Here is a 27,754-nt window from a genome sequence, read left to right as displayed (position 1 = left end):
CTCATGTTAACAGCATTCATCACAATATCTTGTTCATAGAAAGCCTTAAGAAACATTGTTTTTTGAATGAATAAATGCATGCATGCATAAACGGTTCTGTAGTTTAAAATTTTTTTAAGAGTTTAATACGGAGGATCAGTCTTTCTCTTTCAAAAAACAATTCTTTGAAGGGTAATTATCCACAGAGTGAGTCCCACCTGCCTATGACTTCTCCCTGCAGAATTAACTGAGTCTGTGGTGTCCTTTGAGACACTCTCGTCTTAATCACCGTCCCTAGAGTTGCACCTAGGCTCTCAAAACTGTCCTGTTGATCGTCCTTCCTCTGGTGCAATTCTAAGACAGTGATGATGACAGTGCATCTTTTTCAAAGCATTCTGGCTTCCTGGAGATTGAACTCTAATAGAAGAGCATTTTGTTTAGGCCTGGGTTAAAGCAATTAAAGATCACATGGTTTTTTGGCAGTAAGACCTATTCAAAGACATAACTGTTTTACTTCTAATGGTCCAACTTTCTTTATAAGGAAGAACACTCTAACTTTATTTAACGATTTTTGAGTTTCCAGAGAATGAGTAATATTCAAATATATACACAAAGCTTATACTCCAGAGACAAACTGTAAAATACTTAGATTATTCACCACTTTTCTACATTTTGTCCTACTCTATTAGGAAATATCTTTTAAAAGAAAGCTATATTTAATTTAATTGTATTTTCCTTTTGATTTACTAAAATGAAAGCTGTAGACTGTTTGGCAGAGAACCACTCACATACCTAATATGATTTCAGGTAATTTATAACAATACTAAGGTGTGTTTCTATATTTTTAGTCCTAAAAAGGAAATTTATTTTTTTCATTTTTCAGGACCCAGTTCCTGTTGTTTCTATGGAGATCTCATCAAAGAGAGTAAGTTGTGTGTGTATGTGTGTGTTCTATATATCAAATAAGGTCAAAAGATAGATGGCTTAAGTATGTGTGCTTATATATTAACAAGTTACAGTTTTATTCTGACAAAAATACATAGTGATTTACAGGTAATAGTTTTCTTCATTTTCTGTTTTTAGAAAGGTAAACAAGAGTAGTTTTACCTCTACAACCACGACAGGACATTATTCCATGATTTTTTTTTTTTTTTTTTTGGTAATGGTTTTGCAAAAAATAATGGTGACTGTAGTAATACAAAAGAATGTACAGTGAAACACAAACTTTTCCACTTTATTGAAACCAGTTTCTGGTGTAAATTTCTTCAGAAGTAGTTGTTGCATATATTGCCTCATTTATTTATAAATAACTTTATGTTTAGGCAAATGGGAACATGTAATGTTGATTGTTCTGCTGCTTCTACTTTTTACTTAATAACATATCTTACAGTTTATTCTACATCATTCTCTATACATCTACATCACTTTTCTAAGTGTTATTTATCAATGTGCACTGTTGGTGGGAATGTAAATTGGTGCAGCCACTATGGAAAATGATATGGAGGTTCCTCAAAAAATTAAAAACAGAACTGCCATGTGATTTAGCAATTCTACTTCTGGAAACAAAAACACTAACTCAAAAAAGATATATGCACCCCAGTGTTCATTGAAGGGTTACTTACAATAGCCAAGACATGGAAATGAACTGAGTCCATCTATCAGTGACTGGATAAATAAATTATATATATATATACAAACACACATACATACATATATATACACACACACACAATGGAGTATTATTCAGCCTTAAAAAAAGAAGGAACTCATGCCATTTGTGACAACATGAATAGACCTTGAGGGCATTATGCTAAGTGAAATAAGTCAGAAATATATAATCTCATTTACATGTGAACTATTAGCAAGCAATAACAACAGCAACAAAAACAAAAACAAGCTCATAGTTGTAGAAAACAGATTGGTGGTTGCCAGAGGTAGGGGCTGGGTGAAATGGGTGAAGGTTATCAAAAGGTACAAACTTTTAATTATGAAATAGGTGAGTCCTGGTGATGTAAGGTACAGCATGGTGATTATCGTTAACAATACTGTATTGTGTATTTGAAAGTTGCTAAGAGAGTAGATCTGAAAAGTTTTCATCACAAAAAAATTTTGTAGATTTGTAGTATGTGATGAGGGAGGTTAACTAGACTGACTGTGATCATTTCACAATGTATACAGATAGCAAATCATTATGTCATACAGCTGAAACTATATAATATTATATGTCAATTGTATCTCAATTAAAAATGCAAAAAAAGACCATTTACTTGTCCGGTCTCCTATTGGACAATCCTATAGATCTTTTAAAAAGACCAGTATTAGACGACGAAAGAGTCTTTCTACTTAGGTAATGAATAAAAGAAGAGTTAACTTCTTGAGATTTTTGTCAGCCTTGCTCTAGCAATTTTATTACTCATGCATCCAAGTCTGTAAAAGTATCTCATATGTTGGAGAAAATGAAAGCATCAGTGTTTCATTATCTGCCCTGAGTAACTGCAGTCATTTAAGTGAGTACTCATAGAGGCGACCGTGTAGGAATGTGAAAATCTGGGTGTAAGAGCTCAGTGAGGTTTCTGTCCGTTTCTGCTAGTGGCCTCTCTCTTCCTTGATGTCCGTAGCAACAGCTCTATATTGGATCTGCGTCTGCCGTGGCCCAAGTCCGATTCCATCAGTGTGACATGTACGGAAGTGCGTGTGCGGACTGCTGCCTGGCTCGAGACCCTTACTGTGCCTGGGATGGCATCTCCTGCTCCCGCTATTACCCAACAGGCACGCATACAAAACGGTGAGACGGAGTCTTCCATGGAATATTTCCCTTATTTAGAAAACTCCTAACACTATTTTTTTTTTTTTTGGTCTCTTCCTTTCTGTACCCCTTCCATGAAAATAGGTTCCCATATAGGTTATTAGAGTATTGAGTAGAGTTCCCTGTGCTATCCAGTAGGTCCCTGTTGTTTATTTTATATATGGTAGTGTGTATATGTTAACCCCAACCTCCTAATCAGCATAGTCCTATTTTGCTCATAATATAAGCTTTGAAAACTCCACTTTTTCCTGAAAAGTAGCTCCCATCAATTATTGTATAGAGACTGGGGCTGAGCGTGCTGCTGGGGTTTTATTTTTCCTTCAGGTTTGAATCAACTCTTCCCCCTCCTGAAACTTTTGCTGCAAGACATGAAACCAGTTTAGATAAACTTAAAATGTGGAAATGGCAAGCCACCCCACACATGAGGAATTCAAAGACTTAAAAGGAAAATAAATAAATATATTCTAAAATACATCCTGCATTTGCCCCATGTCCTCCCAACCAGCTGGTCTTCATTTATTTCATTTTGAAAGTGAATATTTTAACTCCTAGGCAAATGCATGACCTGTATAATTAATGAAATGTGTGATTTAATTCAACACAAATGAAAGGTACTTATAGACCTCCAAACTCTAATATCTACAATTCAGCGGGGTCATTGCCACTTGTTAGAGAAGGTAAATCCTGGGATTCTTTGAACAGGAGACCTTGAGGTACAGAGTGTATTTTAAAGAATAGGGATCTTTCTTCACTCAAGTCAGAAGAAATTGTGCATTCTTTGGGGAAAATAAGGGAAAATATTTTTATTATAGAACAAGCAATTATCTTTTTCTCTTGATGAAGTTACTAAAGATAATATAAAGCAAAACAGTAGAATCATATACAGTTTGCCTACTAAAAAGAAACTTTTATTAATTTCATTTACTCTTGCTCTTTCACTTTGGGCTACTTTTCTTTACACCTTTTTCAAAGTCTAATTTAATACAATTTAATATAGCTGTTATTTTTCTAAGTTCACATATATAGTAGAATCTCATTTTTTAAAAAAATTAGTCACTAATTCAAATATTTGTTAATTTGACCTTAGCTAAATTAATATTCCAATGAGTATTTAAAGAAAGGACGTATAAAGCAGATAGTAAAAAGATGCTGTGAGAGGACGTTTATGAACTAAATAATTTACCAACTGTATGAAAGATTTGAGTGAATTAATTGATTTTGTACAAATGCTTATTGATGGTTGAAACTAATTCTTGAGGAGTATAGCCATGTTACTAATTGAAAATATTGTTTTATGATTTATTCACTCATTATGCCAAGTTTTGTACTATGTTTGAGGGGTATAAAGAAACAGTCACAACCCCCTGTCTATAGGAAGTCAGAACCTGAAGTGGAGAATGAAATTGTAAGGATGCTTGCTCACCACTGAGCACTTAGTATGTGTAAGGTACTGGACTAAGTGTGAAACACATAACACATTATTTAATTATCAAAATAACCCAACCTTTGAGCTCAGTCTTGAAGGTAGAGATATAAGGAGATTCCAGCTAAAGGGAATTTAATTGTTTGTACAGAGACATAGAATGTTCTGGGAATGTCATGTAGCTCCATAGGTTAGGAGTGAAGTCATAGGATCTAAGGACAGAAAGGTAATTTTACCAAAAATAATAAAATTAATTATCCTATTGTTTTTAGCAAAAATAAAAAATGTTTACAAGCCTTGCATCAAATACTTACAAATAGCAAGGTTTTGTATTAGGTATGCAATAGCAATGATGAATTTTAACTGAGCAGTTTCCATAGCTAAGTATTTCTGGGTATATGGTGCCTCTTATAAGACTGTACACCCACAAGTTTGTAGTGTAGTATTTAAAAGGGTGGAAAAAAAGAGTTATTTAGAAAAAGTTAAATGAATGGACAGAATCATAGACAGGAAGGAATGAGATGCTGGAGTCAGGAGCCGTGCTCATAAATGAATTGGTTCAGTTCAGTGACATGTAATACAGATCTTTCAGTAGTGTCAGGTTCTTTTGAACCATCACCCACCCCTGGAGGAGAACTTTTTGGATAAGTTCCAGGACATAAAGGGAAAATAGTTTGCTTATATAGCAGATCGTTTTTGCTTCAGACCTGACTAGGAACAGAAATTGAAAACTGGTCATTAAAATAAATAGTCTTCTGTTTTCACGGAGTGAAAATGAATCAACAGAGGAAGAACATTAATTCTCAATCCAAACCACCTGTTTAAAATAGTCTTCCAAAATACACTATAATTTATAGAGCTAGGTATTTTTCTTCCCCCTTGCTTTTGTATTTTGTATTTTTCCAGCATTCTCTTTAAAAGTTTCCAAGAGGCAAGAAATACAAGAAAAATATGCAACTTTGAGAATAAAAGACAACTTTGCTTAACCTTTCTAAAACTTGTGATTTTAATACATTCTTTCTTTAAATGCTGAGATAAAGGACAGCTATTTTAGGATAGTGTAAAATGAACTAAAGCCTTGTTGGAGAATGTGATACCTTTCTTTTTAAATACATGTTTCCAGTGATTTTTAAACAAAACTTTTACACACTTATCCACATATTTATCTAGGTTAGCTGATTATAGTTCCCTTTATTCTCATATCATCTGTATAATAAATATGATACAATATCATTTCTGCAAAGTGGAAACTGTTTCCCATTTCATTGATTTATTCCTATTCCATTATTCGTTATTGCTCAGCAGATTCGGGGATTCCCAATACCAAAGCAATTACTCAGTGAAGTGAGGAATTAACAACAGCCATTTAATTCTCATCTAGAGCTGCTGTCAGTTGTATGATAGATGTAAACGCTAGTGTAAAATAATACAGAGGCATAAAACTTTTAATTTTGCTCCTTACTTTTCTGTCAATATTTACTTTCAGTTTCGCGCAATGGAATGATCCATGTGGCAATTTTAACCTTAACTTTGTAAAATCTCAGGTCTTTAGGTAAGGTTTGCTCATCAACAATCTATTTTTCTTAAAAACATGCTTTTGCACACAGGTCATAATCCTAAAAATTGATTGGAAATATTCATCTGTCCTAGCTTTCACTATAAGGAAATACTTAAAACAGTTGTTTAAGTATTGAATTCTTAACTAAGATCTGAACTCATGTGTGGCAAGGCGTCCCATCTCTTGAAATAATGTTCCAGTATCACTGTTTGGTGGCCATGAGGAAAACCTAGAATGAAAAAGTAATTGAGACTGGAATGTAGGGGTCAGTTAGCCCAACTACATTTTATGAAGGAGGGCACACAGAACCAGGAAAGACAGGGTGGGTGTAAGGTCATGGAGCACGTGAGTGGTGGCATTGGAACTTGAATCTGGTTCCCTTTTCCAGATTCGATCACTGCATATGGTTAAAGCATCTCTTTGTCACCTTGGAAGCCTCACCGTCTCCCTCTGGGGTAAAACTTCTGTTTTGCCTTCTGGTTTTCCCTCAGTCTTGAAGACATGCCATGATTTAGAGAAGCAAGTGGTATTTTCTGCCTTTATGTAATACTTCTATTTTTATCCCTAATCTAAATTAATATGCTCAAGATCTTGATTTTAGCATTCCAGTACTAATAATGATAATTTCCATTGTTTAATTCCTGAGGACGAAGCTTACAAATTTGAAACGTGGTATTCTGGAATTCTTTTTCTATGGATAAAGAATATCGTCATTTGTCAAGTATGCATCTAAGCAAACTAGAAAAAAGAATATCGTCATTTGTCAAGTATGCATCTAAGCAAACTAGAAAATATACTAGAAGTGTGTTTACCTATTAGAGGCAAATTGAGGGGAAATACAGTATTTCTTGAGTTCCACTATATGTAAGACATCCTGTTAAATATGTAAATGCACCATCACATTCAATAGTGGCATATACTTTCTAAATATTATAACTGAATAAAAGAGTAAGTTGAGTATGTTATTAGTTAATTTTTTTAGCAATAATATTGATCATGATGGCTGTAGAAAAAATATTTGGAATCAGATACTTAATGCACTTTAATACCCATAGGAATTTTATGCATTTTTTACTCAAATAGGTAGTCTGCCTCAAATCCCACTGTCTTTATCTGCACACATCTTTTACCACTCAAGACACTCATTTTGAACTAGAAGACTCTTGTTGAACTAAATTCCTAACTAAATGTAAAGAGAACCTTCTTAAATTATAATTAAACTCTTGTGACCATTTAAAAAACAGTTTTATGCAGATCTTATCCATTGACTAACATTCAGTGGAAATACGGAAAACTATGAAACTTGGATTTTATCCCTTTTTCGTATGACTGATCAGTTTTTTCAGCAGCAGAATACTACTTGAAACTTTAATGCGGTTGACTGTATTTTAAAGTCTGGAAAATTGAAATCTGAACATCTCCTAAATGCATTTACTTGCTTTCAGGCGGTTCCGCAGACAAGATGTTCGGCATGGAAATGCAGCTCAGCAGTGCTTTGGACAGCAGTTTGTTGGTAATCCATAGAAAATTGATTGCCATGGGTTTCTTAGTGTGTGCATTGAAGATAAACTGCAAGCTTCTCAAAAAGGGCCCTTGTTTTTTTTGTGACTGACATACACCAGAACAGTGTTCCTGAAAGTATTCTCTGTTTCTCCATGTAGTTAAAATTTTGTGCATTTGACATGTGAGTTTTCTTCATTAGGAAAATGTTTTATATCCCACCAAGCTTTATTGTTAGAACTCACAAGGGGACTCCTAGAACAAAAGTGCTGCATACTTTAGGTGGCAGATGCCACAGTGAGTTGCAGGATTTATCTCACCAGCTCAACCCTGGGAATATCTTCACAGTGTTTTTATAACTTACTGTGATTTTATCAAGAGTGATCTAACTGAATCAAGTCACCTGCTAAGCTTTGGGTAGAATGAAGTGAAAAACTTTGACTCTTTCACTGGGTTTCTGATGAAAGGTGGTGTGTGGTCCAATGTGTAAAGGAAGAGAGAAATTTTCAGCTGTAGGCAAATGTTAGGATGTCAGATGAGACAGGAAAACACTGCCCTGACTCCTCACACCATGATGGTGGTAGGTGAACAGGCTGCTCTCAGCAGGAAGCAACAAGGAAAAGGGGCACCATGACTGAGAGACCAGAGCTGCTTAAACACAGATCCAGAGATAGTGGTCCAGGATCAGTTTGCTAGACCCCAGGCTGATTCAGGATTTGATGCAGGATGTAAGGCTCTGAGAATATTGGCTAGAGAAAGGCAGGATCATAATTTTAGGGACACTCAAGGGTCAGTTTTGAAAGCAAGAAGGACTCAGACTTAGGGAAAAAAAAATGCTGGGATCTAGTATTAAATTTGATCCTGGTTAAAATAACCAAGAATAAACCCACTTGCTTTTATTCCGCACTGTAGTTATGTATGCTTGCCTGTATGCATGTGTGGGTTCAAGTCCAGTGAGAGCCTTTCTGGGTCAAAATACAGATTATAATCCAGAAGTTCTGGTTCACGAAGTCCTTAGTTCAGTTTCCGACTCTTTTCTTCCTTCAGGAGGCCATTATGTGGATAAGTGCAGTCCACTGTCAAGATTTCACTCACACGTGCGCCATATCTCGTCAGTTTCTGCTTTCCACTTTTGTGTGTAACCATGAGTTTGAGTCCTATGCCTTGCTTGGCTGTTTGGTGCTCAGCCTCTTGCCTGCATCATCAGGGCACGTTGCCACTGATATTCCGTGAATTTAACACTGATGCGCCTTCTTACTCTTCCGACTGTTCCATCCTTTGGAACCAGACTCCCATTACTTCTTTCTTTCTCACTCCATAGCCTGCTGTACCTTTTTAATGCCTAGATTTTGGTATCCCACGCTCCCTAAATAACTCCTGTGTAGACATTAACAATGAATAATAAAAGTTATTCACTTTGCTATAGGGATCTGAGTAAAGAATCTTTTAAAAAGCATTATTTACCAGTAAAATCAAAGTCTCAAGCCTGATGTTCACATTTATGTTATAGGGGATGCTCTGGATAGGACTGAAGAGCGATTGGCCTATGGCATAGAGAACAACAGTACTTTGCTGGAATGTACCCCACGATCTTTACAAGCAAAAGTTATCTGGTTTGTACAGAAAGGACGTGACACAAGAAAAGAAGAGGTAATTCATAGCTGCACATTCACACCATGGTGTCTTGCATATAATGTGCGATTAGTAAATAGATGATGATTTATTTGGGTCCTTAAAAAGTAAACAATCTGTTGTTCTGTACCTGTCATTTTAAAAGTAGGGTTTTTTAAATTATGTGTGATTTATATACATATAAATATATATGTGTATATATATATAGGTATACATATATATAAAAGTTTTAAAATATATACACATAGATTTTTATAGACATCTATATAGACATATATAAATAATTTATGTATATGTAAAATTTGAAACTTAGAATTAGATTTTAACTTAGCAGGTACATATCGCTTCATGATTTTAGCGTCATGTTGTAAAATGATAGTCTCAACCAAGCAGTTTTAGAAAAACAGCAAAATTAAACTCCATTATCACATATCTCTTAGACACATGGATAATAGAATTGAAACAGCAGTAGCAGTGACATTAAACCAGTTGTTGATAAAGCTATTAAACCATATATGAGATATGAACTCAGGAGTTTCACTGTTGTCCCAAAAAGAGGCATCAGCTCTTCTGTCCTTCTAAGCAAGTTTAGTGGTGGAGATTATATTTCTATAATTATCTAACTAGTGAGAGGGGAACAAGTTGGGCTGCTTTTATAGATGGAAGAATAGGCAGCATGTAAAGCACACATGCAGAATAGTCTGGAGGCAGACACTGCATGGATGATTGTGGGTCTAGGGAGCTGGTTGTATGTAGGAAGGGTTCAAGGGTGTGAAGCAGATAAAGCTTAGGGAAGGCAGATAAAGCATTGTTGATGTGGGCTTTGAACTTCATTTTTACAAAAGTGGAATTATAAAAGTAGGAAATAGGAGAAAATTTGGTTATATTAAAGGAAAATAGATTTGGTGACGATTGGGGAAATGGTCCTTAGCAAAGAGAAGGTTACAAGTTGAATGAGGGGAAGAAATTCTAGAGACCTGCCTTAGGACACAGAGGACAGCTAATAGGTACACTTCAGAAAGTGAGTCAAGGAAGTCTCCACCTCATTTTGGCACTGGAGACCAAACCTTTGTCATTGGAAGCCAAAATGACTGATTCCTAATGTAGAGCATAATGATATTTTATGCCTAGCCTGCTGGGAAACTAAAAATCTAGCATGTTTTTGGTCAAGAATCATACAGTACATTCTGGGAGATGACTAAATTTGTAAATCCCAGGTTCCTGGGACAGCTGTTAGAGAAGAAGGCACCTCAACTTAACAAAGACCGTTAGAGATAATATAGAAAGACAATCAGGAGAGGAGAATTCTCCTAAATTTTCATGACATAACAATAAACACGTGTCCAAAAATGCTACAGTAGATTGCACTGAAATAAATTAATGATTTAGTACTGAAGTATTCTCTATTCCACAAATCTGAGATAAAACTGGTTTTTAAATTCCATCATAACTCCTTGGCAGGACAGGACCTGGGAATATTCTATAGTTCCTCCAGTTGAATGGCTTCAGAAGACAGAGAAGTAATTCTTTCATCAGTAGTTTTCTTCACTCAGTATGCTCTGTTTCTAATTTGGAACTCACTGTAATCTGTCTCATTTGGAAATCTTTACAAATCATGTTGATATGCTGTATCCAGCAGTGTTCAATTTTAAGTTTCTTTTTCATATTGTTAATATAATTTATTTCTTTTTCCCCAAATTTTAGTCCCTATTTTCAACTACTTTCAAATTTCCCTGACATATTTGCTGATATTTGACATTTGGAGTTTACTCTGTGCTTTACAAGTTGTATCATAATCAGGTAGTGCTTGGTTTCTGTAGACATAACAATATATATTAATTTATTCACAGTCTAAAGCAAAACAAAACACACAGTTGCTGACTTCATCAAAAGCTAAATATGCATGCTGTGTACACAAAGCAAAATGACTTTATGTGTGTATTCTTTCAGAGTTTTTTAGAGTCTCTTTAGAGTTTTGTTTAGAGTTTAGAATTTGGACCATTTTTGCATTTATTATAGTTACTATAAGACATACAAGGTAATTTTATTATCAGATCTTGACCATGGTAAAGGATGTTTAAGTTCACCTAGTCCAAGTCTTACCTGGTGTGGGAATGCTTTTTAGAGCATCCTTGATAATAGCCATCAAGGACACTGCAAGCCGCAGTCAGACCATAGCCTTTGTGGAAAATTTTTCTGGTCGTATCCTTTTATTGAACTGAAGTTTTTGAGTGTAGAATCCGCTTATAAATCCATCCTCAACTTTCCTGAGTTGTCCAGAAATCACGTATGAGGTGGATGACGTTTTTGCTCCAGTTAATATGTAGAAATGCTCTGTAACCAAATTTCTAGAAAGCTTTTAGCAATTCAGTTATCTGGTTTCTAAACTGGGTTACTGCAGTTCTCTCAAATATGCACTTTATAGTCTCTAGCTTCCTTAAATAACAGATATGAAATGTAACATTTTATTAATTCCGGAAATGTTTATGGAAAGCCTAGTATTTCATAAGTACTTCAAAAGGCAGCATTTTCCCTTGGCTTGATGACCTGGCTAATGGTGGTGTGCATCTTGTTATTCCAACATTCTGAGGGAGAAGACTTGATAGAAGGGACTTGTGAGATGAGGCTGCTCTTTAATGTGCGTCTACTGTATACAGGAACTAGGGGTGGGCACCTTACCTTATTATTCTTGGATTTCACAGCTGCACCTTAGGCGTAATAATCTTCATCTTACAAATGCAGAAACTAAAACTCAGAGAGGTAGAGCTCATCAAGTCAGCTACAGACCCAAGGTTTGAACTCGGGTATTCCTGACTCCAAGCTGTGCTGCTCCACATTTATTCATCAGCCAAGTAACTAGGAATTTGCTATCTGCATTTTATAAAATGTACCATTTTATGCTAAAAATGTATTTATAGATGAGATCATTGAGATGCAGAATGTTTAATCACTTTTCTGGTTACTTACAGCTAGTAAGGTAGATTCAAATCCAGGTCTCTTAGTATTTTTCTACTACATCACACCATCTTCTGAAATCAGAATTCTAAGTACAATTTCACATGCTCTGGGACAAGCATGGGGCAAATGGAAAACTGTTTACTGCAGAAGTTCTGGAATTTGATTTCTGAAAAATGCTCCTGATGTCAGATATATTTGTGGGGGGGGTGGTGCATGGGTGTGTGTATATATATATTTTTTTCTTTTTTCATTAGAGTTTAATGGAGTATGCCACTTCAGCCTTGGTGGCACTCTACCTTGTTTTCTTGGGTTTTTAACTAAAATAATGCTTTATTCATTTATTTGAAACTTATTTAGTGAGCATCTATTATGTCCTGCTTTCGTAAAACTTGTACTCTGGAGAACAGAGAAAGATAGTAATAATAATAAGGTGACTAAATAAGAACATTATTGAATGTATCAGATGATGATAAGGAGAAAAACACAAGAGAGATTACTTGCAGGGAAAGGCTGCAATATTAAATGGGTGGGCACGGAAGTCCTTACTAAGAAGTTCACCAACAAAGTGACATTTGCAAATGACTTGAAAGAGTTGAGGTAATAACCAAGCGATGGTGTTGGATAATGGCTTTCTGGACGGTGAGAACAGCAGGTGCCAAGGCACTGCTTTATCAGGAGGGCACCTGATACATTCAAAGAACATCAGAGTGGAGGGCATTGTGGCTGGAGGAGACAGAGCAATAGGGAAACTAGTAAACTGAGTCAAAAAGTGAGGTAAAGGGCCAGCTCATGAGGGATTTGTAGGCCCTTACAAAGGGCTTTGGTGTTTGCTGTGAATTAAATAGAAAGCCACTGGGTAGTTTTCAGCAGAGCTATGCTATGATCAAAATTTGGTTTTGAAAAGATGACTTTGGTTATTGTATTAAGACTGTAGCATGTGGGTGTGGAGATAAAGGTGGAAGCAGGAAGTAGTCATTGGGGTGATAGGGACATACATGGTTACATTCAGTGACACAATATTAACTGTCAGAGTGCCCTTTACCTGCAAAGTAGGATGGGCAAGTGGCCGCCTCACACACATAATAATATGTGCTTCACGTGTATTCTTCGGTATTGTTGAACATTGTGAGGGCTGTTTAATATCTCAGATGGAATGCATGTTCAACCTCCCTAAGTGTCTAAAATTAGTGTTTTGAATTCAATAAATATTCATTCAGAGCCTACTTTAATAGGTGATGAACAAATCATAGCCTTAGCCCTTTTGAGGCCTGTAGTCTTACAGTGAATACAGTAATGTAAACAGATAATTATAGTATATTGTGTTCATTACAACGTAGTGTGAAACCATGGGAAAAGAAAATTGTCTCAACCTATGGACCAGGTGTGGAGGTGGCACTATGGACAATTAGGGAAAGATTCAAGGCAAAGGTGACATTGGAGCCATGTCTTAATGGATAAGTAGAAGTAAGAATACTGTAGCAAACATTAATACTTAAATATGGTTTACTGTGTTCCAGGCAGTGTCCTAAGAATGCCACATATAGTGTAGTTTTAATCATTGCAACAGCCTTATGAAGTAGATAGAATTATTGTTCCCACTTTATAGATAAAGAAACTGAAGCGCAGAGGTTAAGTTACTTGCATAGTGTCACATAGCCTGTGAAATCAGCCTGAATTTGAACCAGACATTCTGGTTCCAACTCTAGGCCCTGAGTTACATGGCCGTGGTGCCACCAACTGCCATAGCCTACCTTTGGAGAATGAGAAAATAAGAAGCATTGTGACTAGAAGCAAGGGGAAAACCCACATATGGGGGAAAAAAATAGGAGAAGAAAATATTCTAAAAGATGAATAGCAAAATAACCAGAAAAACAAGTCATGATTGTAGTTCGCATTCACTTAGTGCTTACTGTGTGCCCCGGGCTCTTCTAAGTGCTTCAGGTGTAGTCACTTATTTAAAGTTTACAATATTTCTCTGTGGTAGTTAGTAGTATTATGTGCATTACAGAGATGAGATTAAGTAACTGATGCAAAGTACACTGATGGTAAGTGCCGCTGGAGTAGTGTAGCTTGAGGAAGTAGAGACAGTGGAGTTGGGGGTGTAGTATAATAGAACTCCGAGAAAGGGAATTGGATAAGGATAAAGTAACAACCAGCGCCCTTTGAAAAAGCTCAGGAAATAAGCGCCCAGGCTCTAGTGAGAATGTTCATTGGAAGGGTGAAGCTGGGAGCTATCTAGCAACAGGTTAAAAGATGCGTGGGGCTGTGTGGGATTAGAAACAGCTCGTATAGTCTTCTCAGCCTAAAGGTTTGGATGAGAAATATGAGAGAGGTCAACAGTAGGAGATGAGAGTTGAGAAAACTTTTGCTTTGTTTTTTGGCTTAAGGAAAATGGTGACTTGGTCATGTATAGAGGTTGAAGGGAAGTAGCCAAAAAGGAGAAAATGTGTAGCTAAGTGGTGAAGCAAGATGCGTATAGGAGAGAACATCCTCACAGACAAAATTGACGGGGTGGATTCCAAGAAGGAAGAGGAAAACCCCTCATCCTGTGAAGTGGGGAGAAAAGAAAATAAATATTTTATGTATGTGGATAAGGCAATTTCATTTACAAAATCCAAGTTTAGCTGTTCCATAAGCCCTCTATAATTAGTTAAATTATGTGGTCATGTATATTTCTATATATAGTTTTCATTTGGAATATAGCTTAAATCTTCCTTATATGAAGAAAGTATAAAGTATATTTGTGTGATTGCAAAGGACAAAACTGTTAGAAACACCACTAAATCACCCTAAAATCATATACCCTAGTTTATGAATTCTCAATTTCTGTAATTCCATGTATTTGGATTTACAGGCCTCCAAAGTAAATGCAAAAATTTAATCCTGAGTAACATCCCAAAGGAAAAACATCCATGCTTGTTAAGGCATGTGGTTGGACAATGAAATTATTTCTCTGTGTATTTCTTTCTCTAAAATGCATGAGCACTATATTTTAAAACTTAGTTGTGTGCTAACTCATATATATGGAATCTAAAAAACTGGTACTGATGAACCCAGTAATGGGGCAGCAATAAAGATGCAGTTGTAGAGAACAGACTTGAGGACACAGGGTTGGGGGGTGGGGTGAAGGGGAAGCCAGGAGGAATTGAGAGAGTAGCATTGACATATATATACTACCAACTGTAAAATAGATAGCTAGTGGGAAGTTGCTACATACCATAAGGAGATAAACTCAATGATGGGTGATGACTTAGAGGGCCAGGACAGGGAGGGTGGGAGGGAGTCGCGGGAGGGAGGGGATATGGGGATATATATATAAATACAGCTGATTCACTTTGGTGTACCTCAAAAACCGGCACAAGAGTGTAAAGCAATTATATTCCAATAAAGAGCTTTAAAATGTGAATAAATAAATAAATTAATACCTAAATAAAATATTTTTTCATCTTTGCTTCAGCTATTTGTTTATTATTGAAATAAACAGTACAGATATTATTTTTTTTCTTTTAAAATTTTTTTTTTATTTTTTTTGGGGGTACACCAAGTTCAATCATCTGTTTTTATACACATATCCCCGTATTCCCTCCCTTCCTTGACTCCCCCCCCTCGAATCCCCCCCACCTTCCCCGCCCCAGTCCTCTAAGGCATCTTCCATCCTCAAGTTGGACTCCCTTTGTTATACAACAACTTCCCACTGACTATCTATTTTACAGTTGGTAGTATATATATGTCTGTGCTACTCTCTCGCTTCATCTCAGTTTCCCCTTCACCCCCCCGCCCCCTCCCATACCTCGAGTTCTCCAGTCCATTCTCTGTATCTGCGTCCTCGTTCTTGTCACTGAGTTCATCAGTACCATTTTTAGATTCCGTATATGTGAGTTAGCATACAATATTTGTCCTTCTCTTTCTGACTTACTTCACTCTGTATGACAGATTGTAGTTCTATCCACCTCATGACATATAGCTCCATCTCATCCCTTTTTATAGCTGAGTAATATTCCATTGTGTATATATGCCACATCTTCTTTATCCATTCATTTGTTGATGGGCATTTAGGTTGCTTCCATGCCCTGGCTATTGTAAATAGTGCTGCAATAAACATTATGGAACAAGTTTCTTTTGGGATTATGGTTTTCTTTGGGTATATGCCCAGTAGTGGGATGACTGGATCATATGGAAGTTCTATTTGTAGTTTTTTAAGGAACCTCCAAATTGTTTTCCATAGTGGCTGTACCAACTTACAGTCCCACCACCAGTGCAGGAGAGTTCCCTTTTCTCCACACCCTCTCCAACATTTGTTGTTTCCAGATTTTGTGATGATCACCATTCTGATCGGTGTGAGGTGATACCTCATTGTGGCTTTGACTTGCATTTCTCTAATGATTAGTGATGTTGAGCATCTTTTCATGTGTGTGTTGGCCATCTGTATGTCTTCTTTGGAGAAATGTCTATTTAGGTCTTCTGCCCATTTGTGTAAAGCAATTATATTCCAATAAAGAGCTTTAAAATGTGACTAAATAAATAAATACCTAAATAAAATATTTTTAATAAAAAAACTGAGGAAAAACTTAAATATGCATTGATTTGCTTAGATTTAAATATTTATTTAAATATGTAATTTTCACTTATCATGACAAAGAAAGCTGAGGTTTCTTCAAGCTTCTCAGAAGATTAGTATAACTGCTCATGTTAATATGATCCTCATTTTGAATGTTTTAAGTTTGGAATATATTATTTTAAACCTGAAAACAGAAAAGTCTTTTGAACCTTGACAATGATTTAAAGCAGAAGTTGGCAAAGTACTCTTTTAAAAATGAAATCTTATTTGAAAACTGCCACACCCATTTGTTTACCTGGTGTCTATGACTGTTTTCATGCTACAACTTCAAAGTTGAATATTTATAACAGAGATCATGTCACATACGAAGCCCCAAATCTTTACTTTGTAGCTCTTTACAGGAAATGTACTGACCTCTGATTAAAGAACTCAAATGAAAACGTACACAAGTAAAGCCTTATTAAGTACCTCTGTATTTTGGATAAAATCTCTCTTCATGAAAAACCAAGCACTCATTTTGTGCTGAGCACTATAATTTCATTGGAATGAGTTTTCAACAAAACCAAACTTAATGAATATTTTCTTGGAATGTGTTCTTTTGGATTTTATTCTTTACTGACCAAACCAGTGGGTATTCCAAAGACACTGTAAACAAGGTTGGGTTCTAGGAATGGGTTCATAAATCCCCAGTGGGGAGATTTCAGAGCAGTTCCAAAATACATAAAATATTCTTCATGGCCACGCCAAAGTGGTATAAGTCAGGCCAGTAAGATGTCTGTCCATAAGACCATCATTGTAATTTATCCGTTGGTAAGCATGGAAGACTTATTTCCACTTTGATCTTTGTTGATCCTTTTCATTGGGGATTATCTATTCAAGAGAAACTATTTTTATGTGTTTGTGTGTCTTAAAAATAAAGTATCAATTGTATACGCTGTATAGATTGCTTAAATAATGCTCAAATGTGCGTGTTGTAGAAAATTCGAGAGATGTAAGTTGACAGCAAAACTCCAAAACTTCAATTTGACTTTACTCTCCCAATTCTTCTTTTACTCTATGCCAAAAATTGTCACTTCTCAACTTTGTCTTCAGACCACCTACTGACTAGGATAAATTTATCAAAGTCATTTAAATATTGTTGAGAAATCTAAGAGGCATAGTTAACTTATCAACCAGCAGTTCTTTCCAGATAATTGAGGTCTTTGCATTTATGCTAAATTTGTACAGTCTCCATGAAAGCATAGTTTTATTGATGACTCAACGCATTATGGAGATAGCTTCTCTTGTAAAAATGAAAGAAAACTGGAGTACACAAATTACATCTTTTAATGTTGCAATTGCATTATGTCATCAAAACTAGAAGACTTTTGAAGTAAAATCTTAACTTCATTCTACTGTCTTGTTTGCTGGATGACTCATTATTTTCTTGACCTTCATCAAATGCTAGCTAATCCATGACAGGGATCAATGACAGCCATAAGTTTACATTTCTGTCTTTATTTACATGTTTTGAAAGCATCAGATTTGTTCCACGTAAATATTATTTCTTTGTTTTTCTTGTTGTCATAACATTAAAGTGCATGAACTCTTTGCCTCATTTGAAACATCTGTTTAGTAGTTTTGATGTTTCTGCTTCAGTCTATAAAAATGTGCTCATCTTTTCTGAACTAACAACTATTTACAGGTAAATACTCAAAACTTACATTTTTCGGCCATGCCAGGCATGTCTTTATAACATGATATGCCCCATAATTTAGTTCTGGAGTAATTAGCAATATAGCTTATTAATTCCATTTTTTTCATTTGCAATGGCAAAGACAGTTTCTATTCTATGAAAGGAAAATATAAAGCAACTTTGTGATCATTGGATCTAGACTGGATCTAGAGTTTCAGATAGATTGGATTGGATCTAGAGTTTCAGGTAGAACTCTGTTCTGTTAATTTTCCAAGAACATGCTGAACATCTTTGAAAATTTAACATATCTTTCTAAATCTATGGGATCAGATTCCGATCTGTTTAATACCACTAAGACCAATCTGACTCTGGACATTTGATTAAGCAAAGTAACATAGTAATGCAGAAAATAATTTTAGAAGTATATCCTAGAGACACTTGGATCGCAGAATTTATCATACTTTGCTCTTTCCTTTGATCACTAGGAAATTTAGTTTTGAAATTATACTCCCATTAGCATAGCTCTTCAGTGCCTTACAGTGTGCATTTTTTGAGTCCCAACATTATCGTTACTTTCATCCTCTGTCCTCTTATTCCCATCATCCTGATATTCTTATATATAGAAATTTTCAATAAAACGTTACTCTTAAACCACTGTTTGCTTATTTTCGAGCAGTATTTCTAAAAATATATAATTTCAGTATACTAGAGCATGAACAGATCTTACAGACAATTTAGTTTATTGTTTGACAAGCCAGGATGATCATTAAAAACAACTGAAGTTTTTGTTTGTTTTGCTTTTCGGTCTTATTTTTGGCTTCAGGTGCATCACTTAATTATGCTACTTATTTCATGGCACATTGCCATGATCAGTCCACAAAAATCTCCTCTGTTGTTTGCCTTTATTTTTCCTGGACCACCTTTCTCCATTTTCATCCTTGCTTCCCCACAGACGCCCACTGTAATGATTGGAATAAGTTCAATACTACATTTATGTATTAAACAAGTATATAACATTTTTAGTATACATGAGCTGTGAAAATCAATGTATTGTGTTATAGCTCTCATTCTGCTTCTACTTTTTAAAAACTCAGCACTGTGTTTGTGTGGTGTATCACTGTTGCTGTGTGTGTCTCTGTTTCATTGCTCCTGACTGCTGCTCATCCCGTCGTATGCATTCATTGCTCCTAATTGATCCATTCCCCTCAGAGTGGACCGAGAGTGTCATTGATTCCCACTGCTGCATCTTTAATGACCATCTCCACAGGTAACCCCTTATAGATCTGAGTGCAAATTTCTAAATTATTATCTGTCAACATCCTTCATTTCTATAGCTATTGTCAGCTTGCTTTCCAGAATTTCTGTAGCATCTGCAGTCTCGAAGCAGTTCATGTGAGTTCCCATTTCACCATATTTTCACCTGTAATGGTATTCTCTAATTTTTGCATTTCTTTTGGCTATAATGCAGTCTTATTTAAATTTTCATTTCTAAAATGACTAGTAAGGTTGAACGTTAACTTTGCATACTTATTAAACATTTGGGTTTCTCCTTCTCTGAATAGCCTGTTGATATGCGTTTCCATTTCATCTTTTATTTTTCTTTGTTGACTTTCAGGAGTTCTTTGCAACTTCTATGTACATTAATCCATTCTTGAATATAAATATGCCAAACTTCTTTGATATAGTTGATATTATGAACATAACATTTTTGCACAGTATAGAGTTCTTATTTATGTTAACTTCCTTCTCAGCATCTTCTTGTATTAGATATGTTTTCTCCATTTGTATCTTTAATTAATCTGAAATATAAATACAGCTTTATTTGTTCTCTGTATAGTGTGATAGGTTTCCCCAAATGAGCTGTTGGGTCATCCTGTCTCTACTGGGAAATAATCTCTGTCATATAGCAAGTTCACATTGAAAAGTGTTTTTAATATGGGAAACAATTTTTATACTGTTATATATGCTATATTTTCTGTGAGTCAAACAAATTTTTTTTTAAATATTGAAGGCAGGCCAGATAAACAAACAAATAAATATATAAATCGTTGGTCCGTATTTCTTGACTAAAACTGATTTCATTGTAAATATATTTTGAACTAAACCAATTCAAGGCCTATGTCTGTCCGTTTCCTATAAAAAGTGTGGAGCCATATGGTTGATACACATGGAAATCACTGCTTCTTCCTGACCAGCTACCAGATGTGCAGGGTTCTTTGTTCAATTACTTTTTTTATTTGACATTATGAAACATACTGAATCAATCTTTATAGCTAAGAATATTAAAACCATTTTCAGTAAGAAATTTTGTGTTTTTGTAGATTGCCTATAAGAATATTTGATAAAATGATGTATTATGTACTGTCTTCTTGACCAAGGGAATCTGGTCTGCAGATAGAACAGCTGTATGAAAACAATTCTATAATCAAGATTTGATGTTGAAGGTATTCATGTTAACGAAAGTGGAAAGATTAAATCATGGAAGAACTTCAAATACAAATTTCTGAGTCATTTTTTATTTTTAGGCATTTGTAGGCCATGGAAGGTGTATTTAACTTTCAAAGCAATTTAACCTACATAGTGTACATCTGTCCAGACTCTAGAGTTAAAACACCTTTTATTCCTGAATTTATGATTCACTGTAACCAGGAGGGGAGACCAAAATTCCCAGACAGGCACTATCTATAATATGCAAATAAGTGATGTAAAGCAATTCTCATTGTAATTGTGCTTCCATGTTTTTGAACCAGTCTGGACTTTATCTATACACAGTGCACTGTTTCTCAAATTTGAGTTTCTGCTTATGAAAGAAACACGTGTTTTTTATACCAGATTAAAAAAAAATTACTTCTCATCCAGTGATGAAAGATTTGTATTTATTTCTATTTTTGCCTTTTGTTTTATTTTATAACACTTTCATAGACTGCTTGCTATATGCCAGAAACTAGGCTAGATGACTTTCGTGTTTTCTCATGTATTTTCAGTCTCACAGGAGGTATAGTAGGGAGAGAACAAAGGATCATATCTGTGATGATGTTTGTATGCAGGTTCTTTTTAGGGGAAGACAGTGTCCTGGATCTGCTTTTTCTATGTATCTGTATCCTTCCTTAGTTACTAACTGCCCCTGAAATCATGCTTGTTTCCTCTCTATCCAAATCCTCATTGAACTTACCTAGAAAAAGTAACTTTTGGATGTATCTTTACTATATACCCCATTGCTTTGCATGTTTGTATATTGTGAACTACTTAGTATGTTCTCATTTTTCACTGTGTTCTGAGCACTCTACTCGTGAAATACTCAAAATGATTAGGAGATAGGCCTTTGCTACTATGAAACTTAAAATATGGATAAAAGGATAAAAAGTGTAGGGAAAAATAATTTGAAGAGGAATAAAAATACCAACATATGTACTACAGATGTGAATGTTATTGAGTTACAAAAAGAAACAAAAGATTTCTGTGGGCTACAAAGAAAGTATTCATTTAAGAAGGGAAAATTAAGCCTAGAAGGAGTTGTTGTTTTTTTTAAGTGGATGGGTGGAGTTCTGAACAACAGAAAGGAGTTCAACTAATGGAAAGAAAGAAGGACTAAGACCAAAATAAGACCTAGAAGTGGAAAATAAGGGGAGAGTACAGGGGCCAAGAGCAGCAGGGGTTGTGAGGAGGAAGATTCCATTCTGGTATTATGTAGGTTGCTCCCATCACCTGCCCTTAAAAGTAAAACATTTTCTTGGGCTGCTATGGTAACTTAGAATGTTTATTAAATAGTCACAAGACTGAAACAGAAAATGTATTCTTGATGCTCGTAGCTTTTATTCAAATATAGAATGAAAATAAATTTACAAATAAAAGTAAATATATGCATCATTTTCATGTTTATTTAATAGGATGATTTTTTTTTTCACTGAAATAGAGTGTCTCCTTGAACACACTGTGGAATACAGACCTCCACATATGTGTGTGTATGTGTGTGTGTAAGACATCTGTCCACAGCACCTTGTGCCATGTGATGACTCAGTCCCCCCACACTTTGTTCAAGTGACTTCAAAACTTTTTATGTACGTTGCTACATAGGGATGCTGTTTGGTTTTCATTTGGCTGGGATGTTTTATTAACATATAAAATTCATCTTTGTTCTCAGCAGCTGGAGACTATTCAAGCTTTCAAAATGGTTTGAAATCGATAATAAACACAAACGATGAGGTTGATCTTCCGCACGGTCCCAAATAGAGTTTATTAATTTATGTTGGTTATGATGAAAATAAACACATTAAGAAATCCTTCAAGAAAATTCATGCATCTCTAGAAATGTACCTCTTCCACCAAGCCTAGTGAGAAACACCACAGTTAAGCTGTTTGGGTATAGAGAATTAGAAAGCCAGAATCTGATTCATTGAGCAAGTCTCACCTGCTCAGACAAAGAATAGAGTCTGAGCAAGTTCTCAATCGGGGGTGTAACAAAAGGGAGTGGGTCTTTGAAGAGTAAAATAGTACCCATATGTTGAAATAAAGGGGAAAGATACCAGTCAAAAGAAAACTTATTACAGGACTGTTGTTATGTATTTCCAGGTAATGTTGTAGGCTCGGGTGTATACAGGTTAACAGGTGAAATGATGGTATTAAGGGAAGGAAGGTACTTCTACATGGGTGTGAAGGAGTTCTGAAGAAATGACATTTAAGTTCAGCCTTTCAGGATGAGAAGGTGCCAGCCATATGGGAGTCCCTCTAGGTCCTGAAACAGAATCAAGTTGGGTATGAAAGCAGGAACAGAAAGAAGAAGGATTGGGGTGACACTGCCATGAGATAAGGTCAAAGAAACAGTCATGAAATATGAAAGTCTAACGTGTAGCAAAAATAGTGAAATGGAACAAATGTTTATGCCAGTCACCACTGAAGAAATGTTGATGGGAATTTGATGTATTGGATATGTGGACAGAACAATGGTGGCGAAATATAAATGCTCAGCAGCTGAGGATGGGGGACACAAATAATGATGTGTTGGTCAGAAAGAGGGAAGTTACTAAATGGGGGGGAGCTCAGTTTGAGTGGAAAGACACTGAATTGTAGGTGATGAAGCATCATACACAGACGTCTTGGTCAGTCTTTTGTAATTAATAAGAAACACAGAACAATGGATTATTTATGTGTAAGATATACCATCATAGGGAAGCTGATTGAAATGAGGAAACAGAAGAATTATCAATGGGTGCAAATAAAATATGAGATCAAGGAAGGATGGAGGATTGTGCCTTAGAAGGAATGAGAAATCTACAGAAAAGACCCAGGAGAGAACCAGTATAACGGCATATGTTACACAGAACGAGAAGACGTTTAAGGAGGCAGGTCCATCTGTGTCCAGTGCAGCCACAAGTTTAAAAACAGTGGAGGACGTGCTTCAGAGGCAGTATTTATTGTCAGAGGCACGGTGTGGTGACAGCTGGGTTGCCATAGGTGGTGAGTAAGGCTAGTGGTAGAGAAGACTGCCAAGAGGCCTGGGGAGAACGAGCAGAGTGGCACAGAGTCCTTTAGGAGTTATTTGCTGTGGCAGATGCCAAGGATACATTCTCAAGGATAAGAGATTGTTTCTCTGTAGTGAAGGTGTTTGGTTTGAGGGCTGTTCCTGGCTCATCTCTGGAGAACGTCCTGAGTCGATGGCTATCGTGTTCTGTCCACCAGGACATGGTCCTGCCATGTCAGGGAAGCCCCTATGAAGGGCTTGTGGAGCACCTTTTATCACCCAGCTGTGTCACCCCGCAGCTGCTGAATAATTGACCTTACGTGGCTGAAAAGAGTACCTGCTGGGAGCCTGTATTTTGTCATGAGCATCCCGATTTGGCCTACGGGTCTCTCACCACACCGCTGATGCCATTGCCACATTATTCACAGGTTATGTAAATGACCATACAGACGCACTCACACGTGAGTAATCACACTGCAGCGTCAGCTGTGCCCAAACTCATGCAGGCGCGGGAGAGCTGAGCCTGGCAGGTGCTGCCCAGACCTGCCACTGGGACGAAAGCCGTGCTTGTGGTCATGGCCTGTCCTGCCAAAGCGGCTGTGGTTGTCGCCTTTATGCACACGCCTCTCGTGTTGGCGAAGGTAAATGGTGGTTTTGTTCTGTATTCTCAACGGGAAAATCAGCCAGCATAGTGTGAATCACCTTTCTCCCATCATGATAGGATCCTAGGCCATGTGGAAACACATACTAGTTTGTTTTTAGCTAAAGGAATGCACAGGCGTACCTTTTGATTGGACTTTGCTTTATTACTATTGGTGGATACTGTGTTGTTTACGATTTGAAGGTTTGTGGCAGTCCCGCGTCCAGCAAGTCTATTGGCACCATTTTTCCGACAGCACTGGCTCACTTTGTGTCTTTATGTCACATTTTGATAATTCTCACCATATTTCAAACTATGTCATGATTATTGTATTTGTTAAGATGATCTGCGATCAGTGATCTTTGATGTTACTATTGCAAAAAGGTTACAGCTCGTTGAAGACTCAGGTGATGGTTAGCATTTTTTAGCAATAAGTATTTTTAATTCAGGTATTTACATTTTTCTTTAGACATAATGCTGTTGCACACTTAACAGACCATAGTATAGTATAAACGTAACTTGTATACACACTGGGAAACCAAAAATGTGTGACTCGTTTTATTGAGATATGCACTTCATTGTGGGTGTCTGGAACCAAACCCGCAATATCTCAAGGTATGTCTACATATAGGAAAGGTAAAGTATTGATAGCACTGTACAAAGTATTCTCACCTGTGTTATTTTGTTTAAATGTCACAGCAATCCTTCAAGTTACAGTAGAATGATTACCTCCATTCTTACAAAGAAAACTAGGGCAAAAAATACACATAAATGCCCGAGACCACGTAATTAGTAGACAGTGGTGCCAGTGTTTGAATCTAGCTTTATCTAATGTCAAATCATTCACTCACTAATATAGCTGTTGCTGGTAAAATATGAGCTATTTACTGAAAGCCTAACTGTGCTCTTCTTACCCTGAATTGTAATTATTTATTTATAGAAGTAATATGCATAATTTATTATGTCCCAAAAATGAAAATGAAATAGTTGAGCACTAGAGGTATATGCAGACTTAATATTTACTAGACTGTGAGGTCCTTCAGAGCAGAGTCTAGATTTTACCTGTTTATTTTTTAGTCTCTGTTAAATGGACAGCCTGGTACACATGTAAGAAATGCTCACTGAGTTGATGAGTGGATTTTGTTTTGGTAAGTAGAGAGAGTGTAGGTGTCCCTGCTCTCGCAACACAAGTCCTTGTATACATTGATCACTGTGATCTGGGAAACATAAGAACCCCTGGACTAATAATGTGAGAAATGGCATTTGTTCTGGCATAAAAAAGAAATTAAATTTGACAGATACTCATTTCACTCAAACTTTGCTGTGCTGAACTGGATATTTTTTTCTAATGATTAATTGGAATCATTAGGAAGAAAGCTCTCTCACTTTGCTCTTAACAATACTGATGTAAATTGACCTCGAAGTCATTGATATGAAGTGATCGCAATATAAATAACTTCAGGACACACATGCACACACACGTGATGTAATTACTTAGCCTCTTTCTCCTGTATATTTGTATTCTATTTATGTATAATATAAGAATACAAATATGTAAAAGAAATATATATTAAATATGAATATATAGTTAAAATATTAACATAACACATTTATATAATTCATAGTTAATATACTCATTATATAATATATAGATAATTGTATATATGACTTTTAGGATTTCATCATATGATATCAAAAATGAAAAAATTCCAGATAATGGAAAGGGTTATAGGTTGCTGTTCTTTTCTCCTGGATAATACTTCGGTGCCATTGATTTTCTTATTCTTATTCTTGCAGGTGAAGACAGATGAGAGAGTGGTTAAGATGGACCTTGGTTTACTCTTCCTAAGGGTACACAGAATGGATGCTGGGACCTATTTTTGCCAGACAGTAGAGCACAGTTTTGTCCATACAATCCGTAAAATCACCCTGGAGGTTGTGGAAGAGGAGAGAGTGGAGGAAATGTTTAATAAGGACTACGAAGAGGACGGGCCCCACAAGATGCCTTGTCCTGCTCAGAGCAGCATCCCCCATGGAACAAAACCCTGGTACAAGGAATTCTTGCAGCTGATTGGTTATAGCAACTTCCAGAGAGTGGAGGAATACTGTGAAAAGGTATGGTGCACGGATAAGAAGAGGAAAAAGCTGAAGATGTCCCCTTCCAAGTGGAAGTATGCCAACCCACAGGAAAAGAAGCTCCGTCCCAAAGCCGAGCACTATCGCCTGCCCAGGCATGCGCTGGACTCCTGATGGGGTGAAACCTGAAGAATTTATATTTAGAAACTTAAAAAGAGAGAGAGAGAAACCATCCACCTTCTTTGCATCACTTAAAAGAGATTTCTGTAATACAGAAAGGACCATGTAGTTGTTACAATAAATTATTCTAAAGACACATTTGACTGGTGAACCTCACATAAAATTACCTAATTTTTTAAAAACAGTGTATTGCTCAATGACTTCACATTATATTTATCCAAAGGTGACCATAGCTGTAGCTTTGAGTATTTGGCTGCTTTTCGATGGCAATTATTATTTTACCCTTGGAAGACTCATGATTACTGTAATATTGCTGAAAAATTAGAGATTTTCATAATCATGGCAAAAATAAATAAATGTTTTAATCTTTCTGAATGTTGCCTTTCCACCACAATGTAAAATATATGGAATGTCAGATACTTTAACATTCTCGTGTGAACCATCTGTACTTTTGAAGAATTATTATATTAGTGTTGTCTAAGCCATGAGCTTTATGAAGCAGGTGTGTTGCAGTTATTGTAAACCATGAAAGAAAAATTGTGGTCGCCTTGAGGCTTGTGCCCTTCACAAAACATTCATTGAAACACATTCGTAATAGTTCTATTTCAGGATGAAACACATTCTTTCAGTTTCACTGCAGTACAGAAAGAAGAAAGTTAAGGTAACTTCTCAGAACAGCAAAGAATGTCAAAACAGGTGGAGTGACAGACTCTAACTGAAAACATTTTTGCTGCCCTCTTGTGGTAGCAAAGATATTCTTATATCTTTTTTTAATTCTATAAATTGTCCAATAAGGATTTGAAACTAGTTTCTCAGTAAAGAGGTCTAGTTCATTTTAAGAAAAAAACTTACTGAAGTAAAAGTGTGTTAATGCTTATGTCATGTTTAAGGTGGAGATAATATGTTTATGAATAATTTATTACCTCATGAGACAAAAATGAAGATACTACAGCACTGCAGCTCTATTAAAATTTAAATTTCATGCCTTCTAAATAATCTTCCCTGAAATCTAAAAGATATTCCAGAAACATGTTTTATTATTTAAAAGAAGTAAAGCATTCTGTTCTCAGATATCAAAATTTCCTTTCAATTTTATATTAACCAATAGGAAATTTGTTTCATGAGGTCCACTTAACTACCGAGATATTTAAAGCACCTTTACTTTTTCTTATAAATATTATCAGAAGTTTTCATTTTTGAGAATGCTTATTTCCTGAAGTTTTTCTTCTCCTATTTAATTTAGCCATTAACTTTCTAAAATAGGAAAATTTGAGAATTTTCATTTAACTACAAACTAAAAGCAAGTGAATT

General features: G+C 35.9%; 1 protein-coding gene across 1 annotated transcript in view; it reads left to right on the top strand.

The window, feature by feature from the left end:
- Nucleotides 1–26,623, top strand: part of SEMA3E (semaphorin 3E) — a 253,140-nt gene extending 226,517 nt beyond the window's left edge. Inside the window, exons 13-17 of the mRNA XM_057733732.1 lie at nt 863–904; nt 2,598–2,764; nt 7,212–7,279; nt 8,777–8,916; nt 25,985–26,623. Of these exons, the coding sequence (XP_057589715.1) occupies nt 863–904; nt 2,598–2,764; nt 7,212–7,279; nt 8,777–8,916; nt 25,985–26,437 (870 nt within the window). The 3' untranslated portion in view covers nt 26,438–26,623. The remainder of the gene's footprint in view (nt 1–862; nt 905–2,597; nt 2,765–7,211; nt 7,280–8,776; nt 8,917–25,984) is intronic.
- The last annotated feature ends 1,131 nt before the right edge of the window (nt 26,624–27,754 follow it).

This window comes from Hippopotamus amphibius, chromosome 4 (genome assembly GCF_030028045.1).
Source record: "Hippopotamus amphibius kiboko isolate mHipAmp2 chromosome 4, mHipAmp2.hap2, whole genome shotgun sequence".
NCBI classification, from domain to species: Eukaryota; Metazoa; Chordata; class Mammalia; order Artiodactyla; family Hippopotamidae; genus Hippopotamus; species Hippopotamus amphibius.
Note: the sequence above shows the minus strand (reverse complement) of the source record. Positions and strands in the feature narration are given on the sequence as shown.